General features: G+C 41.2%; 1 protein-coding gene across 1 annotated transcript in view; it reads right to left on the bottom strand.

Moving 5' to 3' along the window:
• ANO9 (anoctamin 9) overlaps positions 1-20216 on the bottom strand; it is a 63314-nt gene that overhangs the window by 26426 nt on the left and 16672 nt on the right. The window contains exons 3-16 of the mRNA XM_054972877.1: positions 18502-18618; positions 15035-15183; positions 13058-13107; positions 9301-9359; positions 8901-8902; positions 7434-7505; positions 6440-6574; positions 5597-5693; positions 4674-4734; positions 3655-3737; positions 2340-2447; positions 1011-1175; positions 873-909; positions 517-628 (exon numbers count right to left, since the gene is read on the bottom strand). Coding sequence (XP_054828852.1) covers positions 517-628; positions 873-909; positions 1011-1175; positions 2340-2447; positions 3655-3737; positions 4674-4734; positions 5597-5693; positions 6440-6574; positions 7434-7505; positions 8901-8902; positions 9301-9359; positions 13058-13107; positions 15035-15183; positions 18502-18618 — 1247 coding nt within the window. The remainder of the gene's footprint in view (positions 1-516; positions 629-872; positions 910-1010; positions 1176-2339; positions 2448-3654; positions 3738-4673; positions 4735-5596; positions 5694-6439; positions 6575-7433; positions 7506-8900; positions 8903-9300; positions 9360-13057; positions 13108-15034; positions 15184-18501; positions 18619-20216) is intronic.

Below are 20216 nucleotides of genomic sequence, written 5' to 3'. Positions count from 1 at the left end.
TTCCAGCATCAGATCAAATATAAGAGCCAGAGCTCAGATACAGGTTTGGAAGATAATAGTCAGATGCACAATGATTATGGAGATGCAGAAGGATTAGGAAGCAGATCCCCAGATAAGGAAAACTAAAATTGGTGCCAGCTTGACAAAGAGCAAGAAAAAAGGATAAACAGAGAACGAGAAAAACCATCAACCCCTGTTCTCTGAATACAGCAGCACTGGTTTTGTCAAAAAGGCACTATGGCAAGCAACTCTGCAGTTTTTACATCTCTGTTTTCACCTCCAAAGTAATATCTAAGTCTTTAACACCAAAGATAATTTATAAATGTAAAACATGATTTAAAATTTGCAAAGTGATTACAGTGTGTAGATTTGTTCTCACAACCACAAAAGGAAAGCCACCACTTTTTCTGTTTCATAGATGTCACCTTGAAGCAGAGAAAAAGTAGCAGAAACTGAATCTAGAAAACTTAGTCTGAAAGTCTAAACTGTGAACCACACTGGCACTTGCTTCTTTACCTCCCTAAGAAGAAAGCAACGTAGATTAGAGAAGAGAAGTGGGTGAAGAACTGGAGGATGAAGATTTTGACTGTGAAGTTGTTCTCTCGTTCAGAGAATGTCCTTGGTTTCTCTGGAAACAAGAATACAGACACACAAGTTAGTGGCAGCATCTAGCATGCCCATTTTTATTCTTGTATGCCTTCAAGTAAGGCTGCTCCAAGACCATTTTGAATGGCACTGAGGTCATGTCCACAGGTAATTCTTATCTCCTCATGTCCACAGGTAACTCTTATCCTCTCTAAATATCTCTGATATTTAGTTCAAATACATGTCAAACAGATTAATCCATGTACATAAAATGAGGCTTCTCTTACCCAGATCACAGAGGAACACAGCTACGTGCCTATTCACCTGTAAGACACAAGAGGCACACAAAAGCAGTAAGATGCATACCATGAAAAAGAACTATAAGACAGAGAGCAGAAAGATACCCCACTATATAGTGTTCATACCTTGCTCATAATGATGATGGACAAGTAATGCAACACAGCCCCAGTTACTACTGCCATAGTAGTGGCTCGCTCTCGAAAGAATCCAGAATTGGATTGAGCAAATAGAACTGTCACCACGACCCGATAAAGGACAATTGCATGTGCAATACCAATCAGCACACAGATCTACAAGGCAAAAATGTATCAGTAATACTAGAAGAAACAAATACAGGAATCCAGTAATTGATAATAGTCATGTACTATTTTCACTGCAGATTTATGGGACTGATCTCTGACAGAAAGGTATATTCATTTCACTGTAACTGTCAAAGCTTCCCCCCCCCCCAATCCTGAGAACTGTAGATTTAAAGATGGTTAGAAATCTGCCACTGATTTTACAAAATGACAGTTCCCAGGGTTGCCTAGGGGAAGAGAAGGAATATTCAATCATTTCAGTCTGTACTAGAGATGGACACAAACAGGAAAAAAACCCGAACACAATGTTCGTTGTTCATTGCCATCCACGAACAGGGATTCACGAACATCAACAAACATGACCTGTTCACAACCATGTTCATAATTGGAGGTTCGTGGGAGCCAGAACAGCCCCCTTGGGACTTAGCTGAACTTGAGCCAGAAAAGGCATGATCCATGGGACTCCCCCTTTAATGTCAATTTCTCTTCACAGTGGCAAAAACTGGACTGTCTGCTGGAAGCTACTTTGAGGGGTTACAAGCCAGAAGGAAAGCCAGAAGTTCAGACAGAGTTCAGACAGTCCATGCCTATGTTGCCAGGGGAATTGACTGAAAGGCGCCAGACTGTCTGACTTTACGAAGGGCTGATGAACGCCACGATGAGGGCTTGGAACGAACATGTTCGCTGGGAACGGGTCCTCACGAACAGCTTGCTTGCAAACAGCGGACTGGGCTGTTCGTGGCTTTTTTTTGTTTGTATTGCTGTTCATGCCCATCTCTAGTCTGTACTATTCATATGTTCAGAAATGGCAGGTTTAATGTGCACTCTATTCCAACTTGTGGTCATTTCTTGGCATGACAATATTTGTACAGATGGCAACAATAAGCAATGGCTTAAAATTAATTTTTGAGGCTTTAAGCAGGGAGTAATGCTGTTAATTGCCCCCTTTTAATGGGAAAGCTGGGCCTTATTTGCTCATTAGTTTTTTTATTTAAATAGCTCATTCTAGAGGTATCTGTCAAAGTCTTATTACCAAGTCTTGTGATACTCTGCCAAGTCTGCTCCCCATAAGTGACTTTTCTAACCTCAATCCAAGGAAGTTTTAAACATGTTTTTAAATATGCACTGAAGGGACAAGAGGAAAAAACCACATACCATAAGTGTAAATAAGATGAGCACAATTGTGGTGCGCACATAAGAGTGTTGGTACATCCGGATTTCACGGCCTTTTGGATTACTAATGAGCTCCATGGCCAAATCATCCTAAATGCAGAGAGTAAAAATATAAGTCATATTGATGAACTTTTATAGACCAATGAGCTCCACCAACAAAATGCTAACTCTAATTTGGATTTGCCAGTGCATCCTGACCTAGGACCTGGAAGGAAAACTATATGAACCACACACACTGTCATCAGCAACTATTGCTGGCAGCTTGGTTCCCCTCCCAAAAGACAAATATTCTAAACACTAGGACATCACTTCCTACAGAACTGAGACATACACAAAACAAGCCACCCTTGGTATTCTAACTGTGCAAATATTGTGGAATTGGTTGATAGCTCTGTAACCAAGACAGAGAGGAATTCCCTAAAGAAGTTCCTTTATTAAAATCAATGGTATGCTGTTCCAGTGGCTGATGGACAAGACATATTCACATATGAAACTGCCTTATGTCCTCAGACTATTAGTCCATCTGGCTCAAGATCAACTACTCTGACTGATAGCATCTCCAAGATCTGAGGCAAAAGACTTTCCTATCTCTGCTTTCTGACATACTGCTAACTGGAGATGGCAAGGATAGATCCTGGGACCCTCTGCAGGCAAAGAATGTTCTCTGCCACTGAGATAATGACCATATGAGTCAAGAATGGTGTGTACAAGACCTATCTGTGGTGGAAATGCTGCTTTGTCAAGCACAGAGATAATATGCAAGCCTGCCCCTGTGAAGTGCTGCAGAATGAACTTTCCGGAAACAGAGGGAACAACCATAGTAAAGAGAGAGAGAGCTCTGATCAGCATCAAATTTTATTGGAAAGCCACTTTGAAGAGAGGATAGAGGGTAATGGGCCACAGTCCATTCCCACAGTCCAAGGTCTACAAATGGCACTCCTTCCATATACTGACTTACCGCTGCAGTGGCAACTTGGGACAGATGGTGCCTCTCAACAGTCCATATTTGTTCCAGAGGTCACTAGTTCCCAAGCTCTATTACAGATATCTATCTGCCTTAATACAGAACTGAACTGGAGGATTCCTAAAACCTCTATCAACATCTTCAAACATCATCATGGTTGGCACAGAGTGAAATCAACAGTGTGAGCTCTTCCAATCTTTCTGCCAAACAGGACACAAGTACTAGCACATTCACAGCAGGATACCCACAAACACTAATGTAATTCTGTTTTTCCATTTAGATCAATGATATAGTGGCCAAAGAAAGAGACAACAAGAGGTGAGTCATTTTTACCTTCTCTTCATCCCACCAATATAGGTTCCATTCACTAACCACTTTAGCTCTTTGTCTCTTCCATAGTTCCAAATATACAGTGGCTGTAATATAAAGACACAACATAGTACATAGAATTGAATGTGCAGTGGAGACCAAAAAGACTTTCTGTTCACCCTTCTTGTAGAGATCCTCCAGCCAAGTACACTAGACATGGCAGTCCATTTTACACCATGGAAGAAGCAGAGGGAACCTGGATATGAACAAGATGCATCATTTTGATATGATAACTGATTTCCTTTAAGTTGTTGGCCATTCTAATGAGAAGGAGATCAGAACATATTTTAAGGCCCTTCTTTGATCATATGAATCTTAGGAAGCTTTATTTAGAAAATACACACACATTTAGATCCATAGACATATTACGCAGCATCCACCACCACGTTGTTTTCTAGAGTTATGCCTTCTTACCTACTCTCACAAGTGATTTATTTCTCAATTGCAAACAAACAGTTGGTTGCGTCAATGTTTAGGTTTGCATGTAGTTCAGTGGAGCTCAGATCAACCTTCAGCATATGTAATAGTGGCTTTTAAAGCTTTTTATGGAAATTTATTCAAGTGCCAAGGATACAATCAAACAAGCATGTATTTGTAATCTGAGAGCTAAATTGATTCAGTTCAGATACAACTGTGGTAAGAGTATTAATGAATGAGCTGTTGCATTCACCTGCTGTAAGCTATTAAGCAGTGAAGCAGGGCATGAAAATCTTCATCATCTCTCTAATAAATTTCCTGTCCAGAATCATCAGTTATAATCTCACCTGTCCTTTCTACTCCCACTTCGACATATACAATTTTCTCTCTTTTGTAAACATACATCATTCTCTGATGTGGACGTAGAGGTCTAGAATTTTTTAATCAGCACAAATGTCAAGTTTTCCCATTTTGCTAAGATAATAAAGGATGGGGAGGGGGAGATCCCTAGATATAAGTTAGGGATTGTCTCATCAGATCCAAAACAGACTCATCCAGAAACTTACCCCAAACAGCCATGAATATTGCAAAGAGTACCGTCCCTTCATTGTCAAACAAATGGGTGAGCTAATTGGGAAGGAAAGAAGAAATAAAGCAACTCAAGTGAAGAGTCTCACAGCTGCAGGGGGATCTCTGAAAGAAGGATCTCCTCTCTCCCTATACTCCACTATGACATATGCCACTCTGCATATGGGCACAATCAACAGCTGCCTGTACATGCGTATTCTCTGTGGTGGCTCCCTCCTTATGGTATGGTCTGCCTGATGAGATTTTGAGGCCTCCCACTCTATGGCTTTCTGCAAACTATGCAAAACTGAATTATTCAGGAGAGGTTTATCTACACAGGTAGAAGGGCTGTACTGTAAGGAAATGGTTCAAAGAGATGCTTTGGTAAAGGGATAGGGACTACAGACTATATTACCGTATACTGTCTGTTGCTTTAAGTATGCTCCTATTGAATAGTTCTGTGTCATGTCAATTTGCTCCTGTTTTGTTTCAGCATTGTTTTCAGCACTGTAACTGCTTGTTTTCAAATTTCTGCAATCCACAACCTATTGTATTATTTTTTTTAGTATCTCTGTTGTTGATCGTATTGACTTTCACTGTGCAATCTGCCTTGAGTCTCAGCGAGAAAGGCAAGGGAGATCATTCACAAGTAATGCCATGGAAAACAGTTTGCAAACAACTTTTCACTGAAACTCAGAACATGATAAAAGGGGTAATAAAAAGACAAAGAAGCCAAGTGTGGAGTTTCCCTGTACTGGTAAAGGCCATGATGCCTCTGTGCCATTGCTTAAATCAATAAAGATTCATTTAATTTCTTACTATGTGATCATAATCAGAAATGAATATTTTGTATCCTGTGGGATGCATCATGCTGGAGTCAAGGACAGAACTGTATTCAATTCATGTTGTAGAGCAATCTTACCTTAGCATAAGTGCAAGTATCTGACAGTGGCCAAAATGGGCACTTCTGATCACAGAGTGGACACATGATAGTAGTGTTGGCTGCACAGATCTCTTGGCTGGAGCAAGAAGGACAGCAAAATGCACCATGATTCGTAAGCTAGCTCTAAAGCATCTCACACTCCATTACCAGTCTCATTCAACCAACTCAACCCAGTCCCATGCAAACAAGGCAAGAAGGAACTAACGAAAGGTCCATCCTGCCCATGGTACTCACAGTCATAGGCAGATGCTGGCATGTAGCCAACTATGTCATTCCAAAGACTAAATGGCACTTCAGTCTTCAAAAAAATGGGGCAGTCATTTTTGCAATTTCCCATTCCCATTGCAACCCCCCCCCCTACATTGCCTCTCCTGAGCTGATCCTGAAAGTCTGCTAACCCTCTCCAACAAAACCTTAATGCAGACTGGCAATCATAATAAGTGATGGCATGTTCTTGGATATTCGGCCAGGTCATGCTGCTGTATAACTCCTGCATTAGAGTAGAAGCAGGGTTATATAGCAGCACGACTTGGCCCAATATGCTACTATTGCCAGTATAGGTAAAGACTGCAATTAGATATTGCTTTGGTAAAAGAATCCTGCCACAACATCACAAGCAAAACCTACAGTCCTGCAAACCATTTGCATTTCAAAAGACTAAAGAGGTTCCATGCAGAGAGCCATTTTTGACATCTACGAGATCTCTCTAGAGGGATATGGCATATAAACAGATAAATGCTCGTGCATGTATGTATACACTGGTGACTTCCATAAAACTAACTAGTTTCCATAAACACAGTTTATCTTTTCAGGTTCACTCACCTGACCTGACTGGAATTAAAGGACATGAAGCCATATATGACAAGAATTATGCCTGGCACTGCAGCTATGAGTAAGACGTAAGTGTACCAGCTCAGCCAGGCGAAATATAGGGCGACTTTCTCCCCAGAATACATCCTGAAAGGCAAACAGAGAGGCTTAAACTCCATAGATCACCCTTGACACTACAGATTCCAAAACTTTAGCTGTAGAACAAACTATGCTATGTAATACTATTTCACTACTGTCTGATGATACATTATGTTCCAAAACAATATAATCAATATAATGGACTGAATGGATCACTGGTTTGATCCAACTGGGCAACTCCTAATCACTCAAAATTATAACATGTTCACTCTGGCTTGCAAAACTGAAATCTAATGGCACCGTAAAGATCAACAGCATTTATTCCAGCATGAGCATTTGTGAGTCAGAGCTCACTTCCTCAGACACAATGCAAAGAAAGAAAATAATGATTCTCTTTCTTTCCACTGTATCTGAGGAAGTGAGCTCTGACTCACGAATGCTCATGCTGGAATAAATGCTGTAAGGCTTTAAGATGCCATTACGTTTCTGTTTTGTTTTGCTACCATAGACTAGCATGGCTACCTCTTTGGGTCATTCTGGTTTGCACCAGTTACAGATGAACTTTAATTCAGTCATCCTAACAGCTTACTGAAATGCTGAAGAACCAATTTTCTGGCTGAAACAGATTACTAGAAGTTTGCAGAGTTAGATAACATGACAGATAAATTTTGAGATGCAGCAGCAGTTATGAGTTACATGCCTTCATCTTATTATATTTTATGGCAAGTTTGTAACTTCTGATCATCTACTCCATTCACAGCGAACAAAGATTATTCAAGTATATAGAAAAAAATCCTTATTCACAATCAAAATTTGAATTCATGAATATCATGAAAATCTTCCTACAATAGGTTTATGTAATGAGAGCCTAACTATCGTGAGATTTTTAGATCACATAATCCCTTACCTAAGTTCTTCAATAAGATGTGTATTGTGGATACTTCTCCAGTTTATCTTCAGGAACGTATCGTTTTTCTTTCTGGGTACAAAAACATGATAACACATCTTAAGACTCCTGACACACCGTATATTTCATAGGCCATTTCTCTAGGCCAGACTACCAAGTACGTGTAAGCATACTGAATAAACATCTATCATGTAAAACTTCTCCTTCAGTAACCCTGTCCCACTACCTCAAATGTATTTTCACATGCATTTAGTGCAGTCTCCCTCCGTGTGTGGAAGCTGGACCTATGGCTCAGGATTCCAGCAAGAATGGCTGAACACTGGTTCAATATAGGCCTGGGTGGTGTCTGCAGGCCATGGCCTAGCTGAAATAAGCTGGCTCAGCTAATCAACAACAACTGCAACTGGTTTCTGAGTCTCTAGTGAAACAACCTTGAAGGCCAGTCTCAGAGAGTGCTATCTATCCTCCCTGAATGTTCTCAGAGCAGTAATACCAACTAGCAGCTTTGGCCCTGATTGGCTGCTGAGTTGCCTAGTGACACACTGAGAGCTAGAAAAGATGGCCTTTCAGTATAGATACTGACCTACCATTCTCTGTTCTTCACCTTGGCAAGCCTCCCTGTTGCACCACCCAGGCATGGAGAGGGCTCCTATTCTACCAGATAGGTAAGATGAACAGCTACTGGATGCCAACCAGAGAAGCTTAAGTTAGTCAGCAATTAAAGTTTTAGACAGGGAGATTTTAGTTTAGCAACAGTAGGGTCATTTATTTTGTACCTGTTGCCTGTTTGAGTGTCCTTGTGCTTTGCAACACTCTCTAAAGTTAATAAAATATATTTTAATCAAGCTGTGTCTGGAATTGCTGACTGAGACATGAGTACACCCCAGGAATGAACCCAGGGACTGGAGAGTCAAGGCCTTGGTGAAGGCAGAGCCCGCAGTCCATTTTGGTAAAAGGTTAGGGCACCTCATCTGCCTGACTGTTGGTGTGGCTGTGCTCAGCACCCAAAACAGGAGGCTTGGGGTGTCTAAACCCACTCCCCACCTAATGCTCCAGCCACCTAGGGTTCTTATGTTGTTGGTTCACTTATTGACAGGGATAAAGGTTGACTGCATGACTATAACTATTTCACAAATTGTGAAATTTGGTTTCAGACAATGAATCTAGAGCAAATAATTATCTTTGAAAAGAAAAAAAAGACAGCATCTGTCTTTTGCCTATCTTTTTTCCTTCTAAGACTAATAACTGAGAGGGGTGCAGTTTTGATAAACCATGCAGAGGTGGAAGAATCATTAGGATCTTGTTTGTCTTTGGAGTCCTCCTGATCCAAGATGTACCTACAGCAGCTGAAATATAGCTTTAAAAACCAAGTTACAAAAACAACCCCAAAGCGAGTAATATAGCACCCAGCCAGAAGCTCTGGAAACATTGGGGGGGGATTCATTCCCCCCTCCCCCCCTCAAAAACCTCTTGAATACCAGGAAGCCTGCCATATAGACAGTGCAGCTTGCACTGGTCACGTATCAGTATAAACTGATTCCCTTGAGAGTTCAGAAAGGAACAATCAGATGCAGCAAGTGAGAGAAAATGACACCTGAAACAGGGGTCATCTACTCTGCCTACTTCTCTTGGGAGTTTTCAATTATTACCAAGGCTGACAATTACATGCATGCAAATTCACTGGGAACAGCATATGAAAAATGCCATACAAAAAACTCTTCCTCATCAGTCTGGGCGTTCAAGGGAATTTGAAAATGTTCACACTTTTGTTCCATATAAAGTTGACCCATATTACCCCCCTTGTTCTATATTCTTGTTCCCTGAAACACACAAAACTACCAGGATTTCAGTATATACTCATTCTCACCTCATGGAGTGGAAATGCTGTTTCAAAGACATTTTCTTTCATCAAGTCTTGAAAATTCTCTAATAGTAGAATAGGAAAAAAGTTAAAAGACAAAAAGGCATATATCCTGAACTTACTGTAAGGCTGCTTCGTTAAGGGTAGACTCTTAGAACAAAAAGTAGACACTTAAGTCCTTCTTAGCTACCCTTACATGAAGCAGCAAAAAGTAAACCTCTCAAAAGTCCCTTTCAATCATTACATTTGGGGGTGTCCAACCATACATACTGACAGCACGTGGTGCCCATGATTCTCCTGGCAGGCACTGTCTCCATTTCATCTGACTGGGGAACCACATGTATTTGCAGTTTCACATAGTGCTCTATTATGAAATGGTGACTAGCTGCACATATTGAGAGGCTTGTGGGTAGCAGACAGTCCCAGTATACTTCACAGGGCAACCCAAACTTAATGACTAAGAAGAGCTTTAGTAGTACTAGAATGGGAGCCAGATATAACACCGCTCCCGCCCCCCCCCCCCTCTTTACTGCAGGCCATCCCTTCAGCCCTAGATAGATTATCTCAGAAATTTAGACAGTGTGCCTAGCAAGTTTCCAAGGTGCGCTGTTTCTATCAAAAAAATCTCTCTCAAGAGGCTGTATATATTTTTTGACTGTCAGTTAACAATCTGTCTTTGCATTCCAACCCCAAGAAGCAACAGTTACCCAGATATTTCTGCAGTTGGAAGGAAATCAGGCCCAGAAATTCAGTCATAGCTACAAAAATCATGTTTTCATGCCTCCTTTGACACGTTGATTATTCAAACAATATAGAAATGACAACAATAGGTGAGCCATCTTTAAGACCCAAACTACATGAGTCATTGGAGAAACATCTTATAAGACTTGCATTCCCTGCAGCCACACAGAAGCTATGGCAAACTTATTTCTCCGGGTGCTCCAGGGCCTGATTGGGATCAGGATTCTGGTATGAGGGAGGGGTTGGGAGGCTGCATATGCCATACTCAGTGTACATAAAGTAGTGCAATGGTGCAAACAATACCTCTGGGGCCATTTTGGGTCATAAAAACAGCATGGCTGAAGCCCTGCCTCCCCATGCACAGCAGTCTTGATTTGAATCAAGCTCTGTGGCACTTAGGCCAGCCTCAACCCAATCCATGACAGAACATCTCTCATAATTTAGGCCTAAGATCCTTCCCCCACCCCAAACTTCAACTGAACTCACTGGAGGTTGACTCTAAAGGTGTATTCCTAGGTGTGCTTACACAGGAGTAAGTCTCAGTGAAATCAGTGTGACCCACCTCTGTATAAAGATGTGTGCGCCAAAAAAAAATTAACAACTGAATTAAAGTATTAGAAAGTGAGTTTTCTAGTAAAACTTCATTTTTGCCAACTGATCAGCATCAGGAAAAGGACTGAGATGTAAGATTAACACTCTTGAAGATACACGATGGACTGAAACTCTGCCAGTGCAACACATGTGAAACTGGAAATGTGGAGATTTCTGCACAAGCCTAATATGCAAGCGAGTTCATATGACCCTTTTCATCTGGTGGTACGTAGTTTAATCTTTTGTTTATTATCTGTTTCATACATCTGAATAACACCCTTCCTCCAAGAAACTCAGAAGCATTTTAACTTCTCAATCATCCTACAAAAAGACAATGACTTGCAGAAAAGTACCCAACGAGCACCACAGCCAAGAGCCAATTCATGTTTTCTGTTTTGAAGGTCTATAGAAAAGGCCATGCTTCCTTCCTTGCATACAACATGCGAGACTGTATTAGGCAACCATTAGCGTGAGAACTAAAACGAAGTCTGCCCATGTCATGCACAAGTACCATTCACAACTCACAGTGCCATGCATGTATCTTGCCATTTAAACATAAGAACTTTAAACCTAAATACAAAATCAAATTAGGCATCTCTGAGAGACTTTGGAGATCTGTGATCAGATTTCCTATATCTTTAATGTTTCTATAAGTAGCAGGGCTAAAGACCCAAACTTCATTAGGACCTGGATACTGGCAGCAGGATTATCACTTTCCCCCACAAGCCATTTTCCTAATATAAACCAACACAGTAGCCAATTACTTCAAGATGAAAACATGAAGTTTGTTTTTCTTACTGAAACAAACAGTAGCACAAAAGGGAGGATTAATACCCTCCCCACACTATGATTCCCATCTAGGTGGGGTCTGTTGAGAGAAATGTATAAGATCAGGGTCAAATCCACATTCACCCATTACCCGCATGTTTATCGGATATCTTCCGTTTGCCTCCAATCCGCGATTTTTTCCTCTTCGTTCACATTCCTGCTTCCAATCCGTCTTTCTCGTGCATCCCTCTGGTCACATGGCCTCTCGAAAACCGCTTTTTTGGGCGGGACCTTTTTTTCCCACCCATTTTTAAAAAAATTTTGAGCGCACTTTTCCGTTATTTCGATCTTGCCTTATAAAGAAACATCATTGAAGATAATGATGCCTCTCTTTCCCCCACTGACAGCACTGATGGCTCTCTCCCGTTTCTTTTTTGGAAATTTGGAAGCATGTGGGAAGCTTTCGTGGGCATTTCCTAAGCAGGACAGTTCAGTGCCTGAATTTTACTGAAGTTTCACTTCCTTGGAGTGTCATTATTTCGATATTTTGTAATTTCGATATTACAGTAATATAAAATAAAAAAAACAGTTAAAAAGGAAGATTTGCGAGTCCGTTCTGAGGATGGATTCACCCCAAAATGATTTTTCAAACTACCAGATTTGATTCAGAAACAGCATAATCAATAAATCCAATGCTATGAAGTCAGAAACAGTCTTTTGCAGACTACGGAGCACTTGCAAGTTGAATCAGCCAATAGGAACTCTCGGAACGGCCGGAGAGACAGGAAGGGGGGTGGTTTTTAAAAAAAACTGCGTAAATTGCGCATTGGCCCGGTCACGGCCACCGTGAAACTCCCGTTGAAAACCTGTGACCACATATTCGGGAGAAATGCGAATGAAATGCGTCTGTTTAATGAGGTAATGTGACCGGCACTCGGGATTGCATGGGGAATGCGGGGAACATGCGACTTAGAATGAGTAATGTGGATTTGCCCCAGGTTTCCACTCACAGATCTTTACCATCTTACATAGTTTGGCCCTGATTAGGAATCAGAATCTGGCTTCTCAAGTCTCCCCCTTGCACATACCAGACAAAAGGGAAAGATACACTGACAGTATTATAGAAACTCCAAGGCAAAGGCACACTAAGGACACGCCAAAAGATTGCTGCTGCAATCCAAAGCTTTATTCACAAATGCTGAGGGTCAAATCAAGAAAACAGGGGAGCGCCCACACTCTCCGGCTGCTCCTGGCGGGAGATTGGCAACGGGTTTGCCTGGCTAAAGTGTCCCGTTTCGCAAGGCTCACAGCTTGCGAATCAAGTTGAAGAAACTTGATTCTTGTCCAGCAGGTTATTTTTCAGTAAAAGAAACACGTTTTATACTAAGAATTCATTTGTGGCTTTTGATGAAGCTGTGAGCCTTGCGAAACGGGACACTTTAGCCAGGCAAACCCATTGCCAATCTCCCGCCGGGAGCAGCCGGAGAGTGTGGGCGCTCCCCTGTTTTCTTGATTTGACCCTCGGCATTTGTGAATAAAGCTTTGGATTGCAGCAGCGGTCTTTTGGCGTGTCCTTAGTGTGCCTTTGCCTTGGAGTTTGGGACCATTTCCCCTGTCTTTTTGCCTAGTATTATAGAAACAACAAAGAAAAATAATTCCATACGCTTTGAAGATATATCCGTGTTCTGCAGGATAAAGTTGACAATACGTATCCTAAAAAACACAAGAATCAAGAATTAGTTGACAAGTGGGAGACCTGTAAGGACTTGCAGGGGTCATCTCATTTTCCCCTCTCTCAACACGTCATCCTCTTTCCCTTCCCTGGCCCCCATAGCCTCTCTCTTTTTCCCTGCTTCTTTCTCTCCTCCCCACCCACTTTTTTCTGCCCATCTTCACTCCCTGCCAGCAGCTTCTCCCTTACTGCCCAGTTGCATGGTGCCAGTTGAGTCAGGTCCAGTTGCATGGTGGGGAATATGCAAGGGCTTGTGGAGTGGTGGTGGTATTTCACTTTTCCTTATATCCCCATCCCCAAACTATTTTCTCACAGCCTCTATATAACTCACCTTTCTTATGTCCTCTCCTTCAAAACCACTACCCAACTTATCTTTTACTTGCCCATATTCATTTATATTTATTGACTTCATTTATATACTGCCTTTCTTCACAACGAAGATGCAAAGCAGCGTACATCATTCTCCTAGCCTCCATATTATCCTCACAGCCCTGAGAGGTAAGTTAGGCTGTGTTTGTGTGCCTGGATCAAAGTTACCTAGTAAGCATCCACAGCAGAGTGGTAATTTGAACCTGAGTCTCCCAGATCCTACTCTGAAACTCTGACCACTGTACTATGTGGGCTTTTGTTGGGAGGTGAGCTGCTGTTGAGCAATAGCAAGCAACCAGGCCTGGGTGACCCATGCAAATCATGTGATATCAAGTAGCATAGTGGTTATTTCAGAGAAATGACAAGGAAGTAAGGCAATAAAATCATAGCAATGGTTCAGCTCCCTCCAGAAAAAAATCCAGCAGTCTGTTGAAGGACAACAATGAAGGAGTTGATCAAACCTCTTAGGGCCAGGAGTCCATAAGGCTAGGGGCCATGGCTGAGAAGGCCTTGTCCTGTGTGAACACCAACCTCAATGTCAGCACACAGAGATGGCCTACAACAGTTATTCTTAAATGGCAATCGTTTTCATATGAATGAAAATGGTCCCTCAGAAAACTTAATATAAGGCCGTTTAAGCTTTTAAAGGTAAACATTAGCACATTGAGTTTGGTCTTATAATCACTCTGGAAGGCAGACTAAAAAAGGTCTCGCTAATCAGTATCATCTAGACAACTCTGAAGTTCCACTGTTAGTGCTCTCCTGAGCACCTTCCCCACAAACATCAAGTTTGATACTAGATGGAAAGTATTTAACCTAGGAACAGAAGGCTTTTAAAAATAATAGTGTAATAACTGCCTCCCTTAAAACTTTTGGAAAGGATCCACCTTGTGATAAACGATTGCCTAACCAATCATTGATTCAAGCCCTCCTTGGTAGTAGCCATGACAACCAAGAGCTGAGGACACAAGTGGTGGCTGTTCTTTTTCCAAGGATCCTGTTCAATCTTCAGGCTGAGCAAGCTTAAAAATATCCCTAAAAAACAGAACCACTGGAAACTTCAGGAATGTCCACAACATCCATTCTTAATGCAGAATCCAAATCAGAGCAAATACAAGTGATTTTATCTACAAAATCATAATACAAACCCATAATACAAAATTATGTTAAAAGATTCCCCCATCTGTCTCATGAACCCAATGTCAGGTTCACAAAGACAGCTGAACAGGATACCTGGTAAGAGAGATGGTATCCCTATAGATCCTTTCCGCCCTGTCAGCCACAAGATTTCAGACTACAGAGTAGATCACCATAAATTTGGGACAGCATTCTCTGCAACAGTGCAACACTTTTCCCCCTCTAACTTTTGCACTGGTGTGGAGAAAATCAACCCATCTATGTGGTGAGCTTCTCCATCTGAACAGCAAATCAAGTTATAACATTTGTCATATGAGGCAACCTAGATTCCGCACAGTGAGTGACACATGGAGATCAGTCCTGAAAATATTATAGAGTTTGATTTTTAAAAAACATTTTTACCTTGTACAAGTCATTCCCTGCTGTTCATCTTCTGGCTGTGTGTTCAGATAATCCAATTCATAGTCAGGATCGCTCAAAAGGCACTTGTATTTTTGGATAATTGAACTTTGGGCACGGATTCCATGAAATAGCTTTTTGTCCTTAATTGTCTAATAATTAGAGAGAATGAGAATAAAATAAAGAGAATAATATAGTATGGGTTGGGAGTGAGACTGGACAGGCCTTTTAAAGTTTCTGCCTTAATGTTTTAAGGTTTCTAAGCAAGCCTTAGCCATTTATTTTATTATTTATACAAATTTATATAAGTATTTATACCCTGCATTTCCAGGTAGATTGTTGAAAGTAACAAAAGTTTATCAGAATAAAAATTTCAATAATGGTATAAAATTAACAAAATAAAACACAAACCACAGCAAACAGTCAAATCATTAAATCTGTACTACATAATACACAGCAGGGAGGAAATCAGCAAACATTGGGGTGGTGGTGGAAAGTGTCATCAAGTCTCAGGTGACTTATTGCAACCCCTTAGGGTTTTCAAGGCAAGAGACATTCAGCGGTGATTTGCCATTGCCTGCCTTTACATAACAACCCCGGACTTCCTTGGTGGGCTTCCATCTACGTACTAACCAAGGCTGACCCTGTTTAGCTTGTGATGTGATCAGACTAGCTTGGGCCATGCATGTCAGGGCAAATAGTGTATCTGAAAAAAATTCTTCACCTGGTACCTAAATACCAATAACTAACAGTATCAAGAAAACCTCATAGAGGCTTGTTTAATGGCTTGTTTTTAAATACTGTTGTTTTAATGGTAAGCTGCCTTGAGCAGGGCCATTTTCCCACAGTCTAAAAATAGTGTGATACTCACAGAACGCTGCAGGCTTCCTTGCACAATTTCCAACATCCCCCATTTACAAAACACGATTTCTGATGTCCCCCGTTACAAAATGTCAGAAATAGTGCGAGGAAGCATTTGCACTATTTTTAGACTGTGGGGAAATGGCCCAGGACTCTGAAGAAGTGGCATAGAAACATCTTAAATAAATAATAGACATAGGCATTCCATTATGCCTGAAAGAGGACAATCACCTATCACCACCCACTTCATTTCAAATGGTGAAGGAAGCCCAAGAAGGAAGATCTTATTGAACTGTCCCACAAACACACAGGAAGCCATTGCAAGTCCTGCAGTACATGATAACATAACTGCAACGTATCCCTATCAACATTGCTGCAACTATTAGATCAGCGTACGTTTCCAATATGTATTCAAAGACAATACAGTACAATCTTCTAATCTTGAAGGAACCAGAACATGGATAAACCTAAGGAGATTCCTTTTCAAGAAAGCGTGCAGCTGGAATGCCAACCAAATTTAGTAAAAGGCACTGTGAATCATCAAGCCTCTGACAGTGCAATCCTAAGCAGGCCTCCTCAATAAAGCTTACTCCCTTAGGATTGCACTGTTAGGCATTCAAAGATAACACTGGATACAAAAAACACTCCCAACCTGTGGACATGAACTTTTTAGACAGAGTGAAAGGTCCCATGCCACTACCCAGATCTGGAGAACTTTGCCACCTCCAGAATGTTCACTATGTTCACTGTACCATCAAACTTTAACAAAAAGTTAGGTTGATGACACATCAACCAAATCCCTGGATGACATTAGCAAGCAGTTTCATGTAGATGTTAAAACAGCATGGGAACAAGGTACGACCCGTAAGTGACAACTTAGAACTCTGTCCGAATCCTGGAGATTTCCAAATTAAATATTACCATAAAAGTTACATGATCAAAACTCTATCAAAACTAAGAAAGAGCTGTTGCCTAGATTCAATGCTCCATTGTGACTGGAAAATCAGTCTCTCCATCTAGGAAAACAAACAATTTGCACCAATTCCATGCTAAGATGCAGGGCTTCACATTTTTTTTTTGTTTTAAGCTGCCCTGGACCTTTATTATACAGCTTTTCCTTATGTGACCTTAAACTTTTGCATCAGGTAGGCTCTGGTAACAACCAACACTTCTTCCCCCCACCCCCAACACAGAGCTTCAGGTGTTCTCTGCTTTACTCAGATCTTTTTAACATTGATAAAACCTTCCCTTTGGGGTTTGAATCCCACCAATAACACCACTTGTGGTATTTTGCCTCTTTTGTGCGACCTGCATATTGCTGCCTCCTGACATCCTCAGTATTCCCAACAGGTTTTCACCATTACCAAAGGCTTTGACTTTATATAGAAAGGTTTTGTTATAGATGATAGTATGACAGAACAGTCAGCAAGTGTCACAATAGCACAGAGTTTCCCCCCTCTTTTTACTGCTCCACATGCACAAAATACTCCATGTGGAGCAGAAAAAACAGGGGGGAAACCTAATTTCTGTGCTATTTTGACACTGGGGATGGCTTGAGCAAGAAGGGAGGAGCCCCCCTCCCCCTGTGGAGGCATTCTTTCTGAGGCTGTTTGGGCTCTCCTTAATTTTTTTAACAGCCATTCCCCAAAGCTGCTGTGTGGCTGGGGATCCCACACCAAACTCTTTAAAAACCTTCATGTCTAGCTTGACCTTGAGATATACATAGACTGACCCAGGCTCACATACAGTTTGCCTGACTTTGACAAAATGAATACTTTCCCTTAGCACATTGTTTAAAAACTGCAGTTCACTCCGCCCCCTAAGGTACAATTACCATCCAACTACAGCACACTTCACTTACCCATCCAGAGGCCTGCATTTAAACTCACAGTAAACATATATTCAAAACCCCACATGAATACACAGAAATAAAACACAAAAACTTATTTACATGGAAAACATTACAAGCTGGTTCTGAAGGTTTTTATTTATTTAGTTCCAGAAGGATAGCTGTGTTAGCCTGTTGCTGTGAAATAAAAGTCCAGGGTACCTTAAAGACTAACCACATTTATTCTAGCATAAACTCTCATGAGGCAGAACTCACACCATCAGATGCATAGAATCTATTAATACTTAAAGTTACAAGCTATTTTATTTAAGTCATTTGTTTACTACTTTCGCATAAAATATGCTCTAAACAGAAGTCAACACACTCAAATATTTTAAAAAAATTAAACACAATCAGATGAAAATCAGCAATCTTAAAATACAGAAAGCAAAAGTTAAAGACAATAAAGCAGCTTATGCAAAGTGCTGTCCAAAAGCAGAATACTAACAGAAAGACAAATAAAAACTATTTTCACCTGGTACCTAAAACTTAAAAGATTGGGTGACTCTCTGTGAGGAGGGCATTCCACAACCAACCCACCACTTTATCACTCTCTTCAGTGCTACAGTCAAGTCAGAACCTGTGCTAGCTATAAAGTGTTACTGATACTGCTGTTGTTTTATTTGACTTTAAGACTTTATTGTAAACAGGCATTTTATATGGAGGTGAGATAAATACATTCAAGAAATAAAAACAATACTTGGAAAAATACCCCACTCACCTCGACAATTAACTTTTTCTTACGCAGTTCTTCCAAAAACTCTTCTTCCTTGCTTTTCTTTGTACTTAAGGGTTTGTGATCATCACATACCAGGACAAAATCCCATTTGTTCGGCATCTGGCCAAAGAAACCAACCAACTGAATCAAGAGTGTCACAATAAGAATCTCTCCTTCGCTTACATGATTTTAAAGATTCTTTCCATCCCAAACCATGCTGATTTCCCTGTTTTGTATGATTAAAGGTGAAATGTAAATAGCAGCCCTTCTGTCCTGGATTCACAATCCAAGGGTTGCCAGCTCTGGGCTGAATATCCCTGTAACCTAATTTAAATACTCCAGTCTCCCAAAAACTATCTGACTCACAGTGGAGCGTCATAAGGGTTAATTTGACGCTGGCAAATTGTACGTGTTATTAGATATTGCAAGTCACCCTGAGCTTGTAGAGAGACAGCTTTTTTTAAAAAAATGAACAGTTGGCTTTGGGAGTTGTTTAAAATGGAAATTAGCCCCAAGGAATTGTCCAAGAATTAAATCCTGGTTCTCGCATCCCTGGCTCTTTTGACAACCATCTCCATTTCCTAAGGAACCAGTTTTTAAAATCTACCCACCCCAGCCATAGTTACTGTTATCCACACACTCATGATGATTTTTGCCTTGCATGATCAGAATCCCATGAAAAAGTTCAAGCAGATATTGCAAATAGTGTTTCAGTGCAACTTGCCACGAGGAAACCTCCCTTTCCAAAAGGGAGAGGTATAGGAAATGGAACAGGACCTTGAGCAGAGGCAAGGATGGAGTTCATTCACAGTGCAGTGCCAGCCACCTACTTCTGCCCAACACTCTGCCCCAACACTGTCCAACATTTCTGCACCATCCCTGAACTGCCCAACACATGCATCTAGTTACTCGCTGGTGTGATTGCCAACTCTCCTATTCTAGTATATTGTTGAAGGTTTTCACGGCCGGAGAACGATGGTTGTTGTGGATTTTCCAGGCTGTATAGCCGTGGTCTTGGCATTGTAGTTCCTGATGTTTCGCCAGCAGCTGTGGCTGGCATCTTCAGAGGTGTAGCACCAAAAGACAGAGATCTCTCAGTGTCACAGTGTGGAAAAGATGTTGGCAGGTCATTTATATCTACTCAGGAGGGTTGGGGTTGGGCTGAGTCATCCTGTAAGAGTTTCCCAGGGTGTGGAATGCTAATGGAGGGAGGCTTCACTGTATCCTGAGGAGGTTCTTTTGCATATGGATTGGTGCTTGGTGTGCTAATCTTCTCTGCGGGGCTATTGTCAGGTATAGAGTGTTTTGTTAGCCTGGTGTTTTTCAGGACTGGAAACCATGCTCTATTCATTCTTAAAGTCTCTTCTTTACTGTTGAAATTGTGCTTATGCTTGTGAATTTCAATGGCTTCCCTGTACAGTCTGACAGAGTAGTTGGAAGTGTTGTCAAGTATTTTAGTGTCCTGGAATAGGATACTGTGTCCTGTTTGAGTTAGGCTATGTTCAGCCACTGCTGATTTTTCAGGATGGCCAAGTCTGCAGTGTCTTTCATGTTCTTTTATTCTTGTCTGGATGCTACGCTTTGTGGTCCCGATGTAAACTTGTCCACAGCTGCAGGCTATATGGTATACTCCTGCAGAGGTAAGTGGGTCTCTACTGTCTTTTGCTGAATGTAGCATCTGTTGTATTTTTCTGGTGGGTCTGAATACCGTTTGTAAG

The sequence above is a fragment of the Eublepharis macularius genome, chromosome 2 (assembly GCF_028583425.1).
Source record: "Eublepharis macularius isolate TG4126 chromosome 2, MPM_Emac_v1.0, whole genome shotgun sequence".
Lineage (NCBI taxonomy): Eukaryota > Metazoa > Chordata > Lepidosauria > Squamata > Eublepharidae > Eublepharis > Eublepharis macularius.
Note: the sequence above shows the minus strand (reverse complement) of the source record. Positions and strands in the feature narration are given on the sequence as shown.